Source organism: Hylaeus anthracinus, unplaced genomic scaffold (genome assembly GCF_026225885.1).
Source record: "Hylaeus anthracinus isolate JK02 unplaced genomic scaffold, UHH_iyHylAnth1.0_haploid 11982, whole genome shotgun sequence".
In the NCBI taxonomy this organism is placed as follows: domain Eukaryota; kingdom Metazoa; phylum Arthropoda; class Insecta; order Hymenoptera; family Colletidae; genus Hylaeus; species Hylaeus anthracinus.
The window spans coordinates 1,856,892-1,881,407 of NW_026534330.1; the positions used below are offsets into that span (position 1 = coordinate 1,856,892).

General features: G+C 40.2%; 1 protein-coding gene across 1 annotated transcript in view; it reads left to right on the plus strand.

Moving 5' to 3' along the window:
- The first annotated feature begins 375 nt into the window (after positions 1–375).
- LOC128886495 (uncharacterized) overlaps positions 376–24,516 on the plus strand; it is a 52,849-nt gene continuing 28,708 nt past the window's right edge. The window contains exon 1 of the mRNA XM_054141432.1: positions 376–1,530. Within this exon, the coding sequence (XP_053997407.1) occupies positions 1,428–1,530 (103 nt within the window). The 5' untranslated portion in view covers positions 376–1,427. The remainder of the gene's footprint in view (positions 1,531–24,516) is intronic.

A 24,516-nucleotide genomic window follows, 5' to 3' on the forward strand; every position in this document is an offset into this window, starting at 1 on the left:
TAACTTATTCGAAAAACGTCAGCAGTGACAGTACAAAGTTGAAAATTACCGCGCCGGTCTGGGCGTCCAGGGGTTGCTCATCGACGGGACAAAGAGACACACGAGGGTTGCCGAACGATAGAGAGAAAGAGAAACGAGGAAAAGGCGGTGGGGGAAGCAAGGCGGTGAACACGATGCACTCTCGCGTCGGTTTAGTCGTTCGCGGTGCGCGCACCATGCTAGATCAGTGATGGTCGTTTCACGTCGTGTCGATTGCGAACAACGGTTCGTATACATCGTACGCGTTAATTAAACCGCTTTCTGGCTCGCGACAATTAGTGACAAACTTTTCTACCGGGGGGGGGGGGCTGGGGGGGGGGAGGGGGGCCAAAGAAATTTCGTTCGCGAGACTGAGACACGAGTGTCTCGCTCCAGTGCGCTCGATTAGTGACAGTTTGCAAGGACGTATGAACTCGTTCGTATGTTCGGTGGATCGTGTTGGTAAATATCGTCGAAGCAACGGAGTTCGTCGAGTCCCTTTCGACGCTAATGATTTAATCGCTCGACGAGTGGAAAATCGACGCAGAAGTTAGCTGCTGGTAACATATTTACGTCGTTCGAAGAGTGCTCGAAAACGAAGGTTACCGTTAAAGATCGGAAGCTCCCGAAGCCGACGGCGACGACGTGAGTCGAACATCGAGGAACTACTTACCGCCATTGAAGCGAACTACTCGAAGACACACGAGCTCGGCTCGTTAGCCGCCCATCGAAGCCAAAAGCCGGTCGATAACGTTATCTGGCTGCAGTAATTGCAACCTCTGTCGCAACAGTCGACCATTGACGTCGGCCGCGACTCCGCAAGACAACAAACGGCGGTGACCGCGTGTCAACAGGTGATTCGATCGAGCCGCTATCGGCGACCCTGTTGGCCTAGCCGGAAGGTCGTCGAACGAAAGGGTGGTGAAAGGGAACGATCGAACGAGGTTGAATCGAAAGGAGACGAATTGGTCGATCAGACGGATAGCCGATCGCTGCTCCGTCGGTTTCGTCGCCCGATAAGGTCACGCTCGCGTGTACTAGGAGACAACAGTGCGCGATAACGTTTCTACACGGAGTGGAAAGGGGCCACTCGTCTGGCGCCTTGTTCTTCGCTAAAGTGACACGTCGCCTTGGCCAATAAAACGACAGACGGTCTCTAAACCGAACGGAATCGGCAGCTGCTCATCCGGTGTGCTCATCCCGTTCGTTGGCCCCTTCGGTTCAATTTCAGACCAAGTAGGCGGTCTGTTCGTAAAGAAAAAGTGATACGCGGCGAATCTTGGGGTTTGACTCGCCGCGAACCCGAAACAGGGCTTGGTTTCGGAGTGCATCGGTGTAAAGGGAATCGATCCGGGAAAGATGACTCGGTCGAACTGATCGACGTGGATACAACGAGAGGATTCGTCGGGATGATGATGGCGCCGCAGGTCGTGGGTGTCCTGCTAAAGAAACCGGGACAGCAGGGCCACCCACGTTTTCCACCGTTGGATCCACAGGAGACAAAAATACGAGGTGAGTCTTGTTTCGTCCGGTCTCCGGTTCTGGCGTCTATCTTATCTCGCCGCGACGCGATTGTTCCGCGTTTAATTGGTGGTCGAGGATATCCTGTATGATAAACGCTAAGCACATCTCGTTTCGCGCCGTGCTTCGGCATCTAACGTGATTTTGTTTAGTAACGCTTGACAAGACAGGCGAGAAACACGTGTTTCGTCTGGAGAATGTGTAACATTCTTCTAATTTGTGATATCTATGGATACGAGGCACGTGACTCGCGGTGAAGCAATATTTTCAACTTATTTCCTTTATTCTATTTTTCATTTTATATTTCTACAAGTGTTCTACTAACAGTTTATCTCAAATTTCTTAACTTGATTCAGTTGCCTACGCAATGAATGTTGCCATTGTATTTGACGCATAATGATGATATATAATATACGATATACATGAACGAATTATTTACATGAATTCTTGTTCGATGCTTCTCGTTGCCATAAACATTTGACTTCGTATAACCCCGGAGAAGAAGTGTCTAATTGATTTGACAATAAGCCGAGTAGTCTTAGCGGCCATAACATCGACCATAACTCATACCTATCGATCTAAGCATCTAGCAAACGTCCGTTTGAAGTGATTCTTACTCCTCTTTCGCTTCACTATCTTCTTTCAATATCATTTTTCTGCTAATTTCGAGTAGTGTGTTCTCTAAATGGAAAGGTATCTCCTATGAAATATCGACAATTACTTTCCGTTAGTCAAAAGTAATTACGTCGGAATTATTGCTTCACTCGAACTATACTTAATATCGGATTTTCGATAGGATTAACTGACGAAACGAAGTAGACTTATAGTGCACATGGTTATGAATTGTGAGTTATGAACGTCAAGTATTCAGATCGGAAAAAATTGATTACCGTGTATACTCGAGTTCTGGAGACAGTCTGTGCTACGCTGGAGTGCAAACCCTTGTTTTTATGGTTTGTTTTCTTTTAGTGCTCGTTAAATTAATTTATCAGGGCATACAGCTGTAATTTAACGTCAAGCTCGTAATTGTCAGCCCGTCGTTCATAAATGTTAGGTATTGTGTGCTGATTTCTTTCGGATAAGGTGTAACTGCTACTAAAGCAACGGAATCAATTATAGGACTTTACGACAACGTCCTAACGGTAAACAAATATCAACGGTAGTTTCGAAAATTTAAGTCCAGTGGCAGGACACTCCCAAAACTTGACAGTTATCGAATTTTCCAGACGATAATTGCTGACTGAAAGTCCATATCAGGATTATTACAATGATTACTCCGTAGATGCAGAGTAACCTTATTCGACGGTAACTGAAAAGTATCGGGCTGTCTGGAAAGTCCATGTCGATTTTTAGTACAGGTCTGAATATATCGGAATGGCTGAAAACAAATAACATGTGTACATTCCTTAACAGGTGGAAAGATCGTGGAACAAAATGATACATATATAATTCAATAAATAAATATACATCAAAATTCAAATACGCCTATGAATTTTTCTTAAAAATAGGCATGAACTTTCCGGACAACCCAATAACTCCATTTGAGAGTAACTGAAAAGTGTGAGTGATTGCACCGCGTATATTATACAGAAGTGAATGATTGCTAGTGCAATAGGGGCCATAGACGAAACGATTTATCGTATACTGAGTCACACGTCGAATTGCAACGCTAGCCGTATGACGGTGCGGTACTATACTTCAGCATGGAACACGTCGGTGTGACAGGTTGTACAATAAACCTGCATACTTTACCATTATTGGCCAAACAGTTGTATCAGCCATAATCGTGTAACTTATCACACGTCTGCGGCTGTTATAAAGCTTGTCAACGGGCTTCGTTGAATTCGAATTGATTTTAGAGACGCGTGTCCGTCGAAGACTTATCGTACAGTGGTCTGAATTGCCAATAAAGCTGGTCAACGTTAGACTGAGTTTTCTACGAGATTCTCGTGAAACTTGATTCATGAGTTGTTTGGGTCGCAAATTACGAATGTGATAGCAGAATTGTAAAATACAAAATGGCAGGTCCACTGTGGACGACGTGTATACTAGAAAGTTATTAGATTTGTTTGAAATTTACTATACAGTATATATATATATATCGTCGTGATTGAAGCAGAGAATAAAAAAGCGTGTCGTGAAATTCCTGCGGTTCGTGTCGGGCCGGTGTGGTCGCCTTTTTCCGCGGCACAGTCCACGGAAACTCGCAACCTCCGGTTCGATTGACAATTCGTGCTCCGTAATCCGGTATCTGGGCTACCGTGGTAACGGGATACTTTTACGCGGTTATCCACTTCGCGGAACATGCAAACGGGCTAAGTGTGGCCTGACGAGCCACACTCGTTCCTTTTTCCAGTTCCTTCGAGGGATCGTAGCCCTGACACCGTCCACGATCATAATGTCAGGGTTGACGACACCCGGGGAAATTTCACCGTGAAAGTCTCGCGTCGGCTGGCATCGACGACGGAATTTCACGCTCGTTATTCGCGGACTGCGTTGATAGGGGCCATTAATAGCGAGGAAAATGCTGGAAACTTGATATTGGATGCAATTATAGAGGCAACCCCTCTTATAACACAGGTAATCCGTACAGTTGGAAAGCTATGGAGTAAGGTATGGCGAAGGTGTCTAATTTGGTGTTTCTAACAATTAGGTGATAATTAAGGTTTTTCGTTGAGGAAGCTATTAAGTACATTATTATAAAGTTGCGCAGACTTACGTTGACGAATAAATGCATCACGCTTTATATAAATAAAAGGATGCAGTGGTAGGAGTTCAGCGATGAAGAAATTACTCTTGGTTTTTCTTAGTTCATGCTCAGTTTGATCTTTATCAATTACGTTCGAATATCTTTCTCCCTCTTTGGAACATCGCCATTCATTCATCTTCCAGCTTAACGTACTTTAATGCACAACTAATCAACTGTTTACTTATCGATACTCTCATTTCAGTAATCTTTCAACTCAGGTATGAGAGTACTTCAATCAGTACAGGTGTATCTAAAATTACATTCGCTACAACGTTTCATAAGTTTTTTCCTCGAGATAAACAGATCTCTTTGGATATATTTCACGCGATAGCGGATCACACATTTCGTCATACTTAGTACGAAAAAGAGCTCGTTACATTTATCGCTAGGATTTCGCATGAAATCGTACGTCGGAAGTTTATTCTGATTTCTCACGATGGTATTTGCCCAGCCATGACAAACTATGTTGTTTTCGTCGCTTTATCTAATTTAGAGCAGTAGGTTTTCAGTATCGATTACGTGGCTACATCCTACATCGTTTCAGATGACAAACAATTACGCGAAACGAGTTCTCGTTGAATCTCCGAGGATGACGTTCAGTCTTTCTCCTTTGATATATGAGAACAATACATTCGCACAAGTATTGTATAACAGTAGTAAAGTCTATAATTGAACACTGTAGTGCAAGACCTAGACGTGTTTCGAAATGAACATTTTTCAGGAAATAATAATCTTTTGCTTAGATAATAAGTAACATTATATCTTAGAATGGCAACAAATATTATTTTATAAATGTTAAATTTATTTAGTTATTGGATGAAACTCGAAGAAAGATGAAACGTTCGATCGGAGGTTGGCTCGGTTTACGGGAAAGTTTGTTGTACGGACGGTTAATTATAACTGACAAGTGGAGTACCTAAATTCCATCGTTTACGGCAGGTCAAGAAACAGTAAAAGGAAAGCAGGTGAGTCTATTATCGTACCTGTACTGGTTTTGACGCCGCTGCTGAATTTCTACTTACCTTTCCCCTCCCAGTCAGTGCAATTATCGTCGACCTTTTCTTTTCTAACGGAAACGTCCCCGAATCCGACCGATTCCTCGATTCTTCGTCGTCATTTACCAATTTCGAACGTTTCACTCCGCTTCGTTTACAACTCGTCCTCTGGAAGTGCTCCAATGTTCCTTCGTAGCAGGAAATTTTTTCCATTGAACATTATATCGTAATACCTGTCCAAGTATTTCGTTAAAAAAGGTTTTGACCATTCGGATTTATGAGTTTCTTCGATATAACAGTTTGTTCAACTGTCATCAAAAGAGGAATTATGAAGTGTTTTCCAAAAGGGCCTTTAGGATTTTTTTCTTTAACAAAACACATTCGTTTAAATGTGCACCGTGACTATGTTTATCGGTAAATTTTTTTATTCAAAACATTTATATTCATTTATATTTCGATGAATATTACAAAAACTTTTTGAATAATTTATACGAGTTAACTAGTATAGTACTTACAAAAGTCTCTATTTCTTATTTGTTGAAACGTATTTGCGGTTGAAGAGACATCGTGTAACGATGATTTGGTACCAAGCAATCATTGAATCTAGTTTTCTCGCAGGTTTTTATTCCGTCGTCCAATTAGAATAAAGCAGGAAGTTACTTAATATTTTGTTCCAATTTTTACGCGACGAAGATACGATAGCAGATAAGATAAGTACGTATTTAAGATAAGAATAGTACATATTGGTTGACGTAAAACATCAATCAAACGAGTGATTTTTGTCTCGATGAGTATTCTATTCTAAAATGTTGAGTACTCTATTAAAAGAAATATGCGTTGAAACATTTTGATTATATTGTTCGATTAAAACATTTCTGCATATAGGAAAATGAGCGTAATTTAAAGAGAACAGGTAGACCAAACTCTACATCTCATATTTGAAGTTGAACCGCACCGAAAAAAACGATACAAGTACCATTTCTAACTCTCGCGTCGAAAACTTCCCAAGCTGATTTTCACACGAGTTTCACGATCGCCCCAATTTTTCTTTGGGCGCATCGAATTTGACAGTTAATCGTGCAGAAATAGTTAATCGAAGGGAAAGTTACCATTATCCCCGGTCCGCGAGGTCGTTTCGCTAATTTTCCAACGCATCGACGAATTCTCGGGGTTTCTTGCAATTTTTAGTAGCAGAGTTTAAAGAAATGACGCGTACAAAAAATTTGAATATGGAACGAACTAAGGAAGATTCACACAGTATGCAATAATACAATATAAAAAAGTAGTGGAAACAAAATTCATACTATAACATTTGCAGAGTAAAATAAATTCCTATTTAGGTTCAATTTTGATAATATTGTATTATTATTGCGTATGGACATTCACGTGATACATAAACGTTCCCTGTACTGTATATAAGAATTTTGCCCATTTCTGATCCGAAAGGACGAGCTGCAAAAAAAAAAGGAAAGGGGGCTCCAGACCCCTTGTGTTTCATCACCGAAACATTTTTATCTTTCTCTGTCGAGAGGCCCCCCTCTAGCATCGGCACGATTTTTCGCAAAACGCGAGTCGAAGCTCGAGTGCATAAAGGAGATTTCTGTCGGGGGGTATCGAGTTCCTGTGAGTAGCCAACAGGGCTTAAAGGGCCCCACAAGACACGCACGAGTGTCCGCGAATGGTGACACACGTTTCACACTTCAACGTCCGCGTGTCGATCCAGGAACAGGATCTCGAGGTACCGGCTACGTTCACAGGATTTTTTCGACTGGAACGTGACGCCGAAACCTTGCGCATAAATTAATCCTCGCGCCAAATACACGTGACACGGTATATCTATTACACAGTCCAGAATATGAAAAAAAAAAAAAAAAACAGAAATAATACTCGACTTTGTCATAAGGATTTGAATATTTTATATCGAGAGAGCAAAAAAAAAAAAAAAAATATTTAACGGAATAATGTCTAATTTTCATGTTACAAAAATATTTGGAAACGCTGTACAAAATTATTGATACGTTCATTTCTTCATTTCGATTCTCGAACTGGCACCGAATCATAACAGTACTGATATGTTTACGCAGGAAATGTGAGCTTTACACTAGTAGAGTTACCGAAACTGTTAGAATACAAAATACGGTAAACGTGTGAATGTTATTGTATGTGCGAAAATTAACGACTGTATTATTTATACAAATGTAGTGTCCGCGCCTCCCATACCCAACAATAAGGAGTCAAATAAGAACACGAAACGTAGGGTACGAGATCGGTCGCGTAGGTAAAGCGGCCGACTGTGGATCCGAGGATCGTGGCGTCGAATCCCCGTGCCTTATTTTTCGTTTAGACTCCTACACAAATTTATTGTATGTACAATAAAATATCACAGTTGCAAAAGAATGTTTAAACTTGTAGCATCCACAATAAATACTTCAACATAATAAGAAGCAACTAAATGCACGTTTTAACAATTTGCGAAAATCTAAACGAACAAATAATACATAATCGAGCACTTGGTTAGTACTTTCGTTCTATAATTATTTCTGGTGCCATTAAGTGAAGGCAGGCGGAACAGAGTTGGTAAACATACGAATCAACGTTGTATGAAATATACTTCCTGATGCTTGAGAATTGAAATTAGAATTGCTCTGCCTTCTGTGCGTAACATGTTGCTACCCAGTGCCTCGTAACATTTGCATTCTATCGAATTTTCGCTCGAGTATATTCCAAAGCACTAGAGAGTTTAATATTTAATCGATTAAATGCGGAAGCTTCGCTTCGATGAAAACATATTTTTCTCGAGCACCGGCATCACAAATATTGTCGTTACATACACGGTATATGTTTGTAACCATATCCAAGACTATTCAACTACTTGCGATAATTGGACCAAAGGAAGCATTTGTTTTTTTCAGTAAGAAGGCAAGATTATCTTTTATGTTCTTTAATATACGTATAATTTAAACGAATGCTTGCTTGACAAAAATGGTTATAGTTCAGGTTTGCAGTAAACTTAGCAAACTAAATTTTTGAACTTTTATGTATGTTTTATACGCGAAATAGTTTCAATCTATTTCGATTAATTAAAAGAAGGTTACAAAACTTATGTATATTAAAGAATTCCTATTAATTTACTGAACAATATACGGTAATTTGGTTTCATTTCAGACGGTACAAACAAGAATCGTAATATCTTACTGATCTCGCTTCCAACTCTACTAACGAACTAAACTGAACTGCTAATTAACTCGCGATTGTCCAACTAACTAACTGACGATTAATAAGAGAGTGCCTCGCGCTCTGAATTCCGGCCGTACTTATACCCCTGATTCAAACCCTTTCGCCCGAAGTTTGGAGTACAAAATCGTACCACGTGATTTTGAACAAACTTTCATAGATGGTGACCGACTTATTCTCATAACACTTAAAAAATAACATGCTGTCGGGAGTGGCTCTTACATGCTAAGGTTTCGTCTTATCTAGGCTTTGCAATTGACACTTGAAGGTGACGAAAAATAATGGGTCTTATTAGACCTAGCCACCAACCGATGGGTGGTAATGCATGCCAAGGGTCGTTCGCGACCCGTAGCTATAATCTTGAATTTAGTAAAATCGATTGTGCTTTCCTACATCGCGGCGAGCTAAGCGAATCCACGTTTACGACAGCAAATAAGCCGCGACCGGACCGTGGTTTTATCAGGAACGTATGATATCGCAACAAGTAGCTCGTTCGCTTCGCGCCCAACGCTGCTATCGGACGAGTCGTTCCTTGTGTTAGGTTCGCATGTAGGCGATGATAATACTTGAACGTTTCTCAGACTTAGGTATAGGGTGACATTTGAGTATACATATACTATACAGGGTGTCCGAAAAGTCGGGGAGGAGCCGGAAATGAGGGGTAGCTGAGACGATTCTGAACAACAATTTCCTTTGCAAAAATGTCGGATGGGGCTTCGTTAAGGAGATATTAAGCGAAAACCCTGACCAATCAGAGCGCGCGTATACCGCTGGAGCGGCCGCGGTAGCGATGGCTACGCGCTAGGTAGCCGCTCTCGTACGCGACAAGTGACTCGACGTGCATCGAAGGATATTTCGAAGCGCGTAGCCTTCGCTACCGCGGCCGCTCGAACGGTCTACGCGCGCTCTGATTGGTCGGGGTTTTCTCTTAATATCTTCTTAACGAAGCCCCATCCGACATTTTTGCAAAGGAAATTTTTGTTCAGAATCGTCTCAGCTATCTCCCATTTCCGGCTCCTCCCCGACTTTTCGGACACCCTGTATATGTATATATATTTGCTTTATCGCGAGGAAAAATATTGTACATGCATGGTTTGGACAGTCACACGCTATATCCAATTGTATAGTTCAAATTATAATTTTTATTGTACAATAAAAATGAAAGAAAGACTGTTCACAATGCGAATTTCGTCTATCTGATTCCCGTCGCCATATCGGTTCGCGTAACGGAGATTCTACAAAACTGGAGCCTACGGTTCGACTGTTTTGCATTGTGATTCCCGTTGCGTTGCGAGGACGCATGCCGGTCCGTGCACGCCATTGAAATTTAGGTCACAGCGTCGAATTAAGCACGGTTCACAAGTGCTATTGACGAAAACCCGACACGACCAGGGATTAAGATGTATACATGCAGATAATGTTTGGACCCCATTCGTCGAGTATCTTGGACTGTCCGCGAATCCTTTCACAGCTGAGAATCCTCCTGAGAAGCTTGCCCTCTGGTGGCATCAACCTTTACGGGAAGTAATCCCATAAGCGGTCCTTAGGGAAGAGAAAGAAGGACGGAACAATTGTCGGAACGTATAAATTGCACCATTCAGCCAGGGAAATGTCTGTTCTATGATTGTAATACAGATTTGGGAAATTTTCTTATCCAGATTAAGATTTCGTGTAATTGTACATGATAAACTTTTGCTCCCTTATTTAATCAATGGAAAGTTCCATAAATTGTTCGATAAAAATTACAGGCAGAATTATAAAACGAAATTGTATTTCAAGTTAAAGAAATAAAAGCTTAACTCTGTGACTGCAGAGTATACAGGGTGGACGATTTATCCGAAGACATTGAAATATCTCGAGAATTATGCATCGGATAAAAAAAAAAGGTGACAATGAAAGTTGCTCGTCTCGTTACTCTCTTGGGGGTGGTGTTGGAGGAAGATAAAAGACTTAAATTAGAATCCCCATTTTTTTTATCGCAATTTCAGATTCTCCCGAAAAAAAGTACCCCAATTTGACCTATGAGTTTTTGGGTTTTGGTTTACAGATGTCGCTGTAATTGGCAAAAATCAAAATGGTTAAAAAATCGTTGAAAATCGGGAATATCTCGAGAAACATTCTATCTCTCTATCCAAATATTTACTAGAAACACAAGAAACAGTACCCAGTCAGAATATCAAGCGTCCGTAAACAAGCAGCTCGCTTCGTCGACGAACGGCGACAATTAAGTCAGCGTACACGTTGTTCGAAGGCGATCCGTACAGGAATGCGATTGCCAAAAACGGTTCGATCGTCGCTAAATGACATAATGACGTCTAATTAGAATTCAACTCGTGGAGTGGCGTCTACAGATCCAATCGTCGAGTCTACACGCATAATCGAATCGGAGAAGAGAAAAACGAGTCTGGCAGGAAAGCTGCCGGAATGGTAATCGAACCAAGAACGAGAAACGTCGAGAATCTCGCGATACATAGGGAAAAGAAGAGGACGGTCTCGAACGACAAGGTGTTTGGCGCGAGAGGATCGAATGCATGTTGCGAGAAACGACACATCGTGACTTAGGTTCGTCGATCGAATCGAATCTCGGCCACGGAAGACGCGCGCTCTGCCTTTCACTAAATGCTCGCCAGTCTTCTTTTACACGTATTCGGGATTCAAATGGTCGACCCGGTCGTGCCATTTACCATTCGTGGCTCCCCGTCAGCGTGGCGTTCGAGCTACGCTCTTCGTCGTATGTAGGTAGTCACGTACGAGGAAACGATGGCATTAAGCCTCTTTCACGCGAGAGTTAAAAAAGTATGTCATTCGAATCTAGATACATGTCTATTTGTTTACCCATTGGAACGAGAACTTCCATTGTAAATAGAAAGTAAGGACATAAATGATTCGTTGCACTCAAGGGGTGTGGAGAGGGTGAGTGGGGTGGGTGGGTGGGGGGGGGGGGGCACACACACTAGGAGACAGCAAAATATAATTTTCCAAGGCGAACTCTAGAATTTCATTTTTCAATGAAACACAAGTAAATTAATGTAATCGTGATGAACGCTTGACACCATTCACGTTTAGTTATAATTCTTCCTACTTTCATTGAAAACGAAAAAAAAGAAACAGATATATATTTCGCACTATGTTTGTTCGATTAAAAAACAAACTTCTGAATCACCTTTGTAAAAACCTTTGGTACTTCGATTTAAAGGAAATCTCTGACATCGAGTACAGAAGTAATCTACTAGATAATACAGAAGTAATAGCAACGAGAGACATGCTCCGTGGTATTATTCCATCGAGTAATCGCGTTGGTTTCGTGTAAGCAGAGATCAACGAGAGCACCGATTGGAAATATTTGTTGCGCGAGGAGAACGGGGCCAGAGGAAGCGGAACGATTCCTCTTCTGGCATTACTCTCTGGTAAACAGGTGCTCGAGAAGAACGTAGGCGCCCGCCGTTCCGGTGGGCGATTTCAATAATTCACTTTCATCCGTTTGAGCCTACGTAAAGAGACAGGGAGCTCAGGAAGAAGGCGTGACTGCTTTTGGAGGCAAACTGAACAACAGGGCGATCCTGAAAGTGAGTTCGACCTTCCTGATCGTTAAAAAATTTACGATGGGTTACAATGGACTCGAGAATGTTCTTAAAGGCGTATTCTTTGTTGCCAAGAGAATGGCAACAAAGGGTATTCGAGGTTATCCTTCAACTTAAGAAAGTTGTGGATTTCCTTAAGACGCTTCTGACTCGTGCTTTTCATGTTCGACTCGAATTCTGTACGACGAGTCCGACACGGTGTTATAGGTTAAAGGGTTAAAAAGGCTATGTAGACTGTTCTAATTACAGGACGATAATTAAAACAGGCGTGGCAAGGTTATCGGTTGATTTCCTTCGATCACTCTACCTCACGATATGCCGAGACTCCGAGCACTTACTTTCAATAATTAACGATCACCCGATAAACTTTTAATGATTAATCGAGACTTCGACGTCACCTTGGAATCAGGATATCGCGATTTCCTGGCATGGAGAAAGATTCTTGTTTCTTTTGAGAAATGCCGTTGACCTAACAGATCAGGAAACTATCGATCACAGGTCGATCATCGATCGTGTTGCTTGAATATCGATAGCTGGCGTGCATTGCTTCGGTGAAATCTTGAGGAAGAAAACTCGCGCCGATATATCACAATTAACCGACGAGGAGGTTTAATAATATTCACTTTCTAATTTCAGAATTCGTGGTTGCATCGGTCTAACTTCGTCGTGATTTACTTATTCCGAACGAGCAAACGTCCATGACCGACTTTATCTTAAATGGTTAAACGGCTATTTCCCGGATATCGAGAAAATAGTCTCGAGGAAATATTGTACTAGAGGAGAACCAAAATGTATTCGAATAATTTTAAACGAATAATAACGAATAAATTAATAAACATAATTAGACTTACCACGCGAAAACTAAATTAATTACGCAAACAATAACGGTACGGGCTCAAATCTAACAAAAACACGTAAAACAGAAAAAATTTCTTCGGTGAATTCTACAGAAATTAGAAGAATAGAGAAGGATCAATCTTAGAAATTTTGATTTCATAAACGAGTCAGGGATGTATATTTCGACTAAACTGCAAACATTAAACTTAAACATTTTTCATCGTGGTCATTTTAAATTGAAATTGTTACAGTAGAATTCATTGTTTGTTGAAACATTTCAGATTCGCTCACTAATTGTGAGTAATTTTACGATAGAAAATATATAAAATATTCAAGAAGCAATTTGTGATCGCAGAATGTTTATAAATAACAATATTTGATGAGGTCGAAAGTTATCAGAATTACACTATACACACACTCTGGAGAGAAGAGATTATAATGGTAGAAAATGAAATCAGAAAATAATCAACGGTAAATTTTTACGTATTTTTTCATTTCAAATGTTTCAAATACGAATTGATCGATTTATCAATAAATCTATAAAAGAACAGAATTAGTAGGGGAATTAGGATAGAGCTACGGAAGGTTAGGTAGGCATAGTTAAGTTGACTGAATCGACAGTAACGCTCAGGGACCTTATCGGAGCCAACTGGATGAGTCGTTCGTCAAATGAGTATTAATTAGTTGCAACGAGGCTTATCTTAATGGATTTTGCATAAAGTTCAACTGGCTAAAATAAGAGCATACAACGCACGCGATTCCGAACAGAAATAGTAACACAATGGAGTGCCGCAAGTTTAAGTACGTAGCACCACGCGCTATCTCGTTTCGTGCTCGTTATCACGACTTCGGATGATAAAGCATCCGGAATTGTTCAGCGTTCAACGAACGCTGCGCTGGACCGAGTAGAGTATTTGTTAAAGTGCTTTACAATCTTGTTTTTTTAATAACGTTTAATTGTAATTATGCGTATATACACTTAGGCTGGACAAAAATATCCAAGGAACTTCTATTACTCCGTATATTTTTCGCATATCAAACAATCCTTTTGCAGGGTATTTTTAAATATTTCAAAGATTCCAAAAATACAATTTTTTTTCAAAATCGGGTTTTGAACCGGATAAACCAGAACACGCGCCTTAAAAAAAGAAAATTCAAAAAAGGAAAACCACGACCGCTTTAAGAAAAGCCGATTGATTATTAGTTTCTAAATGTTTTTTTTTTGCTCTGTCGTCGGTCTCTTCCTGTTGGAATATTTATCGAAGCGCTCTCTCGTTCACGTAAAGCGTAGATCCTCACTTTTTGCCCTGGCGATAGGCTATTTTCTCCGATAGTATCGAGGAGTTGCTGCGTCGACCCCTTTAAGCCGGATTTCTACGACGCTGTATCGCCTGGAACCGGGTTCTGGCTCCCCGGATTCGCAGCAACCAGTCCTTGCGAGAGAAAAGCGGTTGTGAAAATGTCTCGGTGTGCGACTCGTGCCAGCGATTTACGGTGATCCAGGATCCGTGATCGAGGCACGCCGATCGAACCTTCCTCGATTCTTCGCAGTCTCTTTTTCAACCGAATTACCAAAGATTCTCCGAAGCTGGCTTCAAGATTTGATTTTTTATAAGAAAGCATAAGTGGCATAGAATATATCCAATTTTTGTATTTTCCATGAAAGTACACACGAGTACAATTAAACGTGAGAAATGATTTCTTCGTAATTTTTTCTTATTGAAAAACAAAATCTTTATAATATCCTTTATAATCCTTACGAACATGCTAAATAGCTCTATATACTAATAGAGAAGAGTATCGCTTTTATGTTGTTGTTAGCGACTGATACATTTCGTTTCTTTTTTAAATTTCTTTCAATATAAAGTTCTTTTAAAAATAAATAAATACCTAAATATCTAAATACATTTGACTAACTCATTGGATTTTTAAGTATTACATAAGACTATTTCACGATGTTCTCATTTTATTTCCTGTCTTTTTTTTACTGAATTTCAGAAATATATTGCTATCGAATGTATTCGCTTTCAGTCGCGTCGCATCGAGGCAAGTTCTTTCGAGTCTAGGAAGAAATTCCAATCGAATAGTTCACGGCGTTCGTGATCTCTTTCACCCTTTTCCTTCGTTACGTAACTCCAGAATCGTGCTCAAGTCCAGATGGTCGATAATAAAAGTTTGTTTAAGAGTAAAAGTTCTTTGATCGTTAGCCTGTAAATGCAACCGTACGTGTGCTTTCTTCTGAGTAAAGAGAGAAATTTTTAATTGTAGGAAACTACTTTCGGTATACTTTCCTCGGCGCGTCAATCAATATTTTAAATCTTAATACAGAATACATTCACTGTTATTATTATGAGAATTATAAAAGCTATTCGAGGATGACAGTTTTTTCTTCTTCTCTATTGATATAGGTTTCAATTATAGCGAAAGCCAAAAATTGTGCTGACGACAAGCGGTGCGTTTATATAGTGAAAGGCAAAGAATTACCGCAGGATGTGCCTCAATTACGCCACTGGAAATAGAAAATACATATAAATCATTTATTACGAAACTCTATTATTGCATCAATGCGTATGGAGTCGCGTAACCACATTAAACATTACTTGTAACTTCAGAGTATATAAGTAAAATGAAAATATCTTGAAAATAGATGAACGAATATTATTTACTTTTTACTGAATCAGTCATTTCGTATTTCGAGTTTTTTCGTACGACCCTAAATAATGGAGATATTTAGATTTATCATTACCTCAACCTGTTAGAATTCTCAAAAAGAAGCAGTATATGCATATTCCCCTTTTTTTTCCTTCTCTTTTGTTACGTAACTCCAAAGTCAGCTGCTATCGAGAAATTCCTTCGTTCCGTTCGAGTTGCATTACGGACCCCGAAACGTGGGAAGAAACTCGAAACGAAAAGCTCGTCAATTCGATCGGAATCGACCGTATGTAGGATAACTGAATTTCACCAACCGTGATTCTTATTCCAACCGGCTCGAGTATCATATTTTATTGTAATCAGTTTTGCTTCCAAGTGGACGCTGCGGGAACTTTCTAAAAATGATTTGCATGAAGTAAGGGGGGTTACAGGTGCTCGTGGGATTACGATTCAGTAGTAGGAATTAGAAATCTGGGAAACGGTAAAAGATTTCGTCGCTTTGTTGCATCGGTAACAAAAGGTGCAAAAGATTGTGAAATCCGATCGCTAAAATGGTATAATAGAAACCAGGAAACCGGTTGGCTAGCGAAATCGGGCGGATTCATTGGTTTGCTATGATAATCCACGATACCTTTGTGAAACTAATTGGGCAACACGAAATGGGAAGCAATTTATCTGTGAAATGAAAACATCCATTGAGTTGATCTGATGATCGCTGATTTAGGAAATTGAAATGTCTATAGCGAATGTTTCAAGGAGATGCCACGAAATATTTCAAAGCTTCCATAGATATTTTCTAAAAGATTTGACAAAGATGACTGATTATAGAACCTATTAATTAAGCTGGAATTTTTTAATCTTATATTCTTCTAGCTCTCTCACAAAAGTAACAAAATTCGAATTCTATCGAAATCCTTTTTTCAAAAGGTACTCACAACATTGTCAGATTTAGAATGAAATCGATTCTGGTTGCATCTCTCGAAAAAACAATTCGTTTTATAGTTTCCTTATAAACATTTTTTGAGTATATCTTTCTTGAAAGTGGTTTTACAGTGATCTGCTCTCTTAAACGAAAATTTAGAAAAAAATTTAGTCTTATTAATGGGGATCTCCCCTGGATCCAGGCGATCGAGAACCGTACGATCGAGACAATTCCGAGACTATATGCACTCTGCCCAGAAGAACAAACGTCACAATTAACAAGTAGCTAACACTTAGATCTGCGAAAGCTCGCGTCTTATCCGACACCCTTTTTCCTAATCGTTAAGTTTCCAATAGAACGATCCGCGTCTTTCTCTCGCGGCAACGAGGCATCCGCATGATTTTTTGCCCGCGCACGTGTTTCGTCGCGGCCGTCTCGTCCACAAATTAATTAGCGACAGCCGACGACGAGGCAGCCGGTCTCAAGTGGGTGTAATTAGACGCCCTCGAGTTCGTCGCGCAGACCGAAGACGAAGAGGAGAAAAGAAAGCCCGTCGCGATGAACGATTCCCCGGCTGAAAGAGAAAGCAACGAGTTTGAATGCAAGACTATCTCGTTAAAATCGGCCAGTTTCGCGTTTTCAAGCGCGTCGCGAACCGTGAAAATAATAATGGTAATATCATTAATATTGAACGCGAATAGCGAAATTATTACGGTGTTGCATATCAAGTGGGACGACATTCAATTATTCATAAGGACGGGCTGTTGAATGGTAGCGACGGAATGCAGCCGATGACGATGAGTTACTTCTGAAGGCTCCCTGGTCTCTTTCGAATAGTTCGATCTTCGAATTATAATTGTTAGTGCCAAATAATGGCGTTCGTTCAGTTTTTCTCTCCAGGTTTGAGATATATATAGACCCCATCGTGGATCAACCAGGAAGGCAGAGGACTCGCATAGAGTTTTTCTGAAATATTTATGTAATGGTAAAGGTAACTTAGGTAGAAGATAAAGAACTTGGACACAATTAGGCTCACTTCGCCTTCAATAGTATAGGACAATGACTTTGTTTTTATCTTTAAATTGAAGGAATATATCCGAGGTATTTTAGTAAACGAAGCAGGAAGTTGTTAACTTGCATAGAGTTCTTCAATCTACCTGTCGTATAAGAATTTACTAACAATCTACCTGACGTATAAAGACTTATCGTTAGGGCATCTGTTTCATTGTTGAATTTTACGGAAGCTACATGTCTCCTAATAAACATAATACGATGTAATTCTTCGATTCGTTTCCCAACTTTGATTGCTTCTGGTTTATACATTTATTTTAAAGATACTCTGCCTTGGTGAAGTTTAGCTTAGCTAGAAAATAGAGAACTTGGATATAATTAGGTTCACTTTGCCTTCAACGACTTTGTTCTTATTATTACTAACTCTAATCTTCTTCTATCTCTACTAACAATTTACCTGGCGTCTACAAAATATCGAACTCGTAATAAATGGATCGAAGAAGAGAGATGGAACTTGGGCAGTGCTCTAGTTCAAGTAGGTTCTGCTGTCTTAAAACATATTCTCATAAAATTATGCCTCGCCGATTTTAAGCCGGTTGGAAGAATATAGATCTTGCAGTTAGGTTCATTTATTCGGACTCGAGTCTACTTTCTAAAGGAACTGTGTCTCGCTAAATTTAGATTAGCTAGATTAATGAAGTTCTTGCATGCTACTTAGGATCACTTCTTCTTGAACTGACACGAAAGCGGTATGTTATGACTGTCTTCGTCTACAAGTTGAAGAAGAGTATAATCTCCCAATAAATCTACCGGGAAGATGAATGACTTGCATAGAGTTCCAGTAGTTGCTAGTAATCACCTCTCTTCCATGTACGACAGCTCCTAGTTTCTCGCGCCTTCTTTCCAGAGATACTGCGATTATCCAAATTTAGCTAAACTAGAGAGTGCAGATCTTGAACAGACATCACGAAGATGTATCGTGACTTTGTCTTCATCTACGATTTAAAGAAAAGAATAATGGAGATAAATCACGAAACAGCAATCTTGCATAGAATTCCATTTGTTGCAACTCATCAAACGTGCGCCATTAAAAGTACACCAGCTGAAGAAGCATAGATGTATCGATCTATTTCGATCTGTTTTTAGCGAACAGCCACAAGAAAGTGTACTCGCTAGACCGTGGATCTACATATATACAAAATTCATATATTTTCACAGATGATTGAAAATTATGAATTTCTGTTCATATTTCGACAGCATCCGAGTAACCGAGTCTTCCTTTCTAAAACACGCTGGATTTTTATATCAATGAAGAATCGGACTGCATTTCATTAGCCATTTTCTGGATCCCGAGCAAACTTTAGTCTCCTTTCCAAGCAGACTGTTCTCCATGCGGTCTAGAGTCTAGACACAAACACAGCGACGCAGTTAATGCTCATTAATTCGTAAACTTTCTCACGTAGTGGTCAGCGCTTCATTGAACTCGTGTAGTCGGCGCAAATGGGAGAACTTTCTTCGTCGTTTCAAAAAGCACGCAGTCTCCAAGTTGTCTTCCCGAGGGGACTGTACTCCCGTTCAGTCTGGACAAGTTAGCTCACTCGATGTCCATTAATTTCTTTCGGCCGTCTCGTTTTAAAAGGACTCCCGTCGGTCGAGCTTTCTCATCGAGTGGCCGATAACTCATCGAACACGAGCGAACCGCGCTGCTGTGAAACGCTTCGCGATTAATAACATTAACGCGTTTCTCCTCGAACGAGAGACCCGGGGTCTCCCTGCCCAAGTGGACTGTACATCATCAAGATCGGGTTAACTATGTAGATGGGAAACATCTTGCATAGCGGGGCGTTGGTTCAATAATGATAGAGTAGACGCGATAACGGGAACGAAACGAACAAGAGGCGAGTTAACGAGACACGAACCGGAGCGACGAGGACACGCACACCGCGGCGTGTAATCGTCGTGTATCTGGCTCTCTCGCGAACAGCTGATGAGAATAATGCGCACGGTGGACAGGAAATGGCCCTCTCCCTGCCATTCTTTCTGGCTGCACGCGCGAACCGACAGAGACAAACCTGACCGACGGAGAAGGAAGGGGAACGGGTTACGAAATTCGTACGAGGAAGCCTCCAGAGAGAGATGCACGAGCATCTGGCCAAGGGGTTTGCTCATGGGCTTAATTAAAAATTTGATGGAAGCAGTCGGATGAATTGGTCGGATTGTCGGCCGTTCCTGATGAAAAGACGCTCGAGAAGGATAGCTGCGTCAATTAAACAGAAGGACTGTGTTCCAGTCTGAAAGAAGATGGACTGTAGGTTATTATTCATTTGACGACTTTATTCGATATATCAAGACGGAAAAAGAAAATGTGATACGGAATAATAAAGGGTTTTTTAAAAGGGGCTTTAAGATTTTGCTTTTTATTAGTACAATATGTCTGCCGTCGTATTCGTCATATGTGTATTTCCGTTCGAAAAAGATATCTGATGTAATGTGATATTTATATTTGTGTTTTATTCAAAAATGAAATCTTCAAGTCCGTTTTGAAAAATCCTTTGTTATATCCGAACAAGATGAATCTATACTCTAAGGGGGTATTCCAGTCTAGAGCCTCAATTTTTAATACCGTTTGAGTATTTTTTTTAATCCAATTTTCATAATGCGCTTTGCACACATTTATTCACATTTTATGAACATACATCATTGTTTGCAGATAAAAATAATCAAAATTGAAGACTTGAAAGGGTTCAGATGCAAACCGTATAAGTTGCACCTGAATGCGAAAGAATATTGAAACTTGGAAGATCAATCAATGAAATGAAAATTTGCATAGAATTTCAGTTGATGCTGCGTATTAACCATTTCCTTATACCGCTTTAAGAAATTCCAAGCTGTTAAAGTTATTCTTTGTAAACAGCTGTGAACATTTTCATGGACAGATTGCATAGTATGGAACGTTGAATCGAGAGATAGACTAAAGAAGGTGTGTTACGAGTATCGGCAACTAGCATGGCGGATTTGAAAGGATTTAAATATAGATCGTTTAAGTTGCATAATAAGGTCATCTCCTCTCTCGTACTAAGCAGATTCAATGCAGCGCGGACTAAATACCTTAATCAGTTCGGTATTATTAGCATATATATACCTAGCGGTTGTCACAAATACTTAATGAATTGGTCTCATGAATATTAAATAATAGAAAACCGAGAAGCATACCGCGAACAGTCGAAGCAATATTCGAAAAAGTGACACATTGCAACGCTATCTGTTTTGCAACGCAAAATTACGTAATTTAGCAATCAACACGTTGTGATCAATCTTATCTACGCAACAATATGCGAACTAAAAACACGGGGTATTGCGTTAAAAGTGTGTACATAATTAATAGAAGTTCCTGCATTTATGGTATCTTGAAATGTAGGAAAATGTACAAGTACGTGCACAATTTCAAAAATGTATAAAATATCAACGAAAAGGTACATCTTACACTGCTTAAAAGATAAGAGATACTTTTATTTAAATTTCATTTCATCCGCAGTCTAATAATTAAAGTTTTATTACGAAACTATGAAGACTAATTCGAAAAACAGACCTAATATCGATACACTTTAGAACTTTAGTCGACTCAAGATACAGAACTTTCCGAATACCTCGAGGAAGAAAAGTGTCGATAGTGTGAACAATTCTTAAGGAAGTAGCGTCAGTTGTTTAGAAGATAGATGACACTGTGAGAACGTTTCACATTGTTGGGAAGTCGTTGAAGGAAATTAAGAAATGGAAAATACGAAGAAACGAGCCTGGACAAAAGGGAAAACAGAGTAAAACCATACGACTGGAAATAATAACGTACACATTCTTCACACGTGAATTAGATGATGTAAGTTTCATTTCTTGAGATTGTTGAAGAACTTCTCAAGCGAAGATACAAAAGTAAACGTAGCTGAGTCGGAGGTACCGGAAGACGAAGACCGACAAGTATCGTCTAGCTCAGAGAAAGCTGTAGTAAGAAGAAGAGAATCGATAAAACGATTATTGATTTTACTAGCACCAGGAAATAATTTCGGAACAGAGTAATTGCGCGAGTCGCGTATTAAAAAACTCGCAAACTCGAGATTCGAGTAACAGTGAATGCTTCCTTCAGATCTAGATTTATGTATGTATCTCAGGAACAATATGTAACATTAATGTCTCTTAATTAAACGTGATCCCAAAAAGGAAAACCGAATATCGTTCATTTTTCATTCCGATTTATTCCTCTCCAAAGAACTAAAAATCACACAGAACCTTTACCAAAGACCCAATGTCATCAGGAGACGTGGATGTCAGCCCCAAAAGCCAACACGAAGACCCCGAAGGATTTAACGACAAATTACTTCCTCGTTAGACCGAGTGGTAAGAACTCCAGCAGCCGCGAATAGAGACAGAGACAAATAGCAGTGATCCACAATTGGGCTGCCACGGATACCGGGTGCCGTGTGAAAAGTATAAAAAATTGATGTCTCCGAACTTCGTTCCCCCAGGAATTACTAACTCCTCGGCGCGGACTGTTTTCAACCTAATCGACCGCAGAAAGCGCGCCCAGTGAGTTCAACAGGCAGAGGCTGGGATCAATAGGAAACTTTGGCTCAGTCTGGCGAGGAGTCAGCGAACAGCTGACTTAGCGCGTTTCACGTGGCTAGTATGGAACAAGGACGGGACTTCCGTGCCGGCTGGGAGTTTAAAGCCAGAGAAAACGCGACTGGTAGGTCAACGAAGAGGGAACGAGTCAACAGTGGTCGCTGGAAAGATGAAGGAAGATACAGGGGGCCAATGGAGAGAAAAAGACTGGAGCTCGTTGAAGGCAGAGACGAAGAAGGACGGCCGATCAATGAGAAGGGATACCAAAGATCAGGAAGAGAGAAACGCTGAATAGAGGTGTATGGGGGCTCTGGAGAGAAAAGGACGGAAACAGGTCAGGGCGTTGCACCGCTTGCTGTGACCCAGTGTCCCTTATGGACCTAGGTTGCCTCACGGTGTCCGTATCTCATCTTCTCTAACTTGTCTTCGCTCTGACGACTATGATCGCGCACTGTGTGCCAAAGGCTACGGAATGTTTGCCAGACTCTGGCTATCTTGTTTTCTGAGAGTGATAGGATCATTGGACGCGACTAGCAATCAGCAGTTGCTACGTGACTGAAAGAGATTCGTCTCGCTATTATTTCATAGAAATATTTCTGTAACGTAATCTGTGTTACAGAATTATCTCGATTGATTTCTTTAAAATGAATTTCTTTATAAAGGATCTTTTAAAAAAAAATTGATTCCAAACTTTCAAACAAGAACCGATCTCACAGTGCCATTAACATGGCATTATTCTGTTTGACAGCGTCCGCAAGTGGGCTCCGTAAAAGAAACATTAATATTCGGTTGAGTTTTGTGACCATAGCGTATATATTTGAAATAAAAAAGTACTAAAAACTTTTCTCAAACTAGATATTTATGACTATGATCTAACGTAGAATTTCTTTGATATCTTAAAAAAATTTTGAAAAAGAAAAAACATTTCAGAATTTTGCGAAAACATGTTACATCGCAAACATATTTATCGAAAAACGTATAAAAAGTCAATTTTAAAAGACGACTACGCCAGACAAGAATGGCTAGATTTTTTCAGTCTCGTGCCCTCTTAAATATTGAGGGGAAAATGAAATGATCACCGGCGCGAGTAACGTGCCATTTTCATGGCGTCAGATTCCTTCGTATATTTTCATGGCGCCACCGCAATAACGCCACCTTATATTTCCACGCGTTTCTGGCGCGGAATTCGCAAATGGTGTAAAGAACCATAATTCGTGCATGTATTAATGTTGCGGTGCAAACTTTGCCTTCAGGAATTCAGGAAATGTTGGAATGAAAGAAACGAAAATGTAGATAATGTTTTTGGGCACACAAGATATATTCATTATAATGACGATACATGACGATGACGGTCTATGATGATTACAACGTATGCCTATAGCGATATATTCATAATGACGATATATGATCGCCGCGGAGTGTACTCATATACATCGAGGAACACTTCTTTTAGCAATCTGGTCACGACTAGCGCTGATTGCTCGATAAAGTACACCTGCTCCTTACGTTGTCAATTGAATGATTAGTAACCATTTGAATCCGCATGTCTTCATATGCAAGTAAACTGATATCTGACGATTGGAACTATTCATAATTGAATGTTAGAACTCTAAATTAGACAGAACTCTCTAGGCAATACATAGGTTTCTCGGCGAAAGAGTTGGTTTAACGTAATCAAGTGTTCAGACTTGCCGTCATTTCTTTTTTAGACTGTCTTTTACTTCCTCCACTTTAGTACTTGTTGAATTGTTTGTGATGACATGGTTTACCTTTTTGTTAAATAATTCCACGGTATTATGGAAACTTTTCTCGCGTCACCGATAGTTTATAAATAGCTGGACATTTAGATGGAAGCAAAGATGAACAACGATGCCTGGGTTAACCCTGGAAAGGTCACTGCATAGTCTTTTAATGGAAAAATTGAGTAATTTTCACTGCTTTTTTAATAAAGTGTAAAGAAATAACAAAAGGTAATGCAAGGAGCAAAATTTACTCGATCTTTTCATTCTAGGTTCAAAGGCTCTGCGATTGGCAATTAAAACTGAGAAATTGTAGACTGTGGACTCGATTGTAGGATCGAGAATGAACTGAAGAAACGTAGCTGACTAAGGGAATCGATGCAGATGCGACGTGGATTTATATGTTTGCGGTTTTCTCGGTGGCGAATCGCTGAACAGTTCCCTCGCGATATCGCTTTCATTCGTTTGATCGATATCCCTCGATCCAATAGTCCAGTCTCAAGGACGACGCGACTAGCTGAATTGTGATAGGTAAACGGAACAAACGAGTTCAGTACCTATTAATTGTTCCGATCGACAATCGTCCATTTACACAATTATGTAATAGCTATACCTCGCAGTCTCGATACTCGTGCGACCTAGA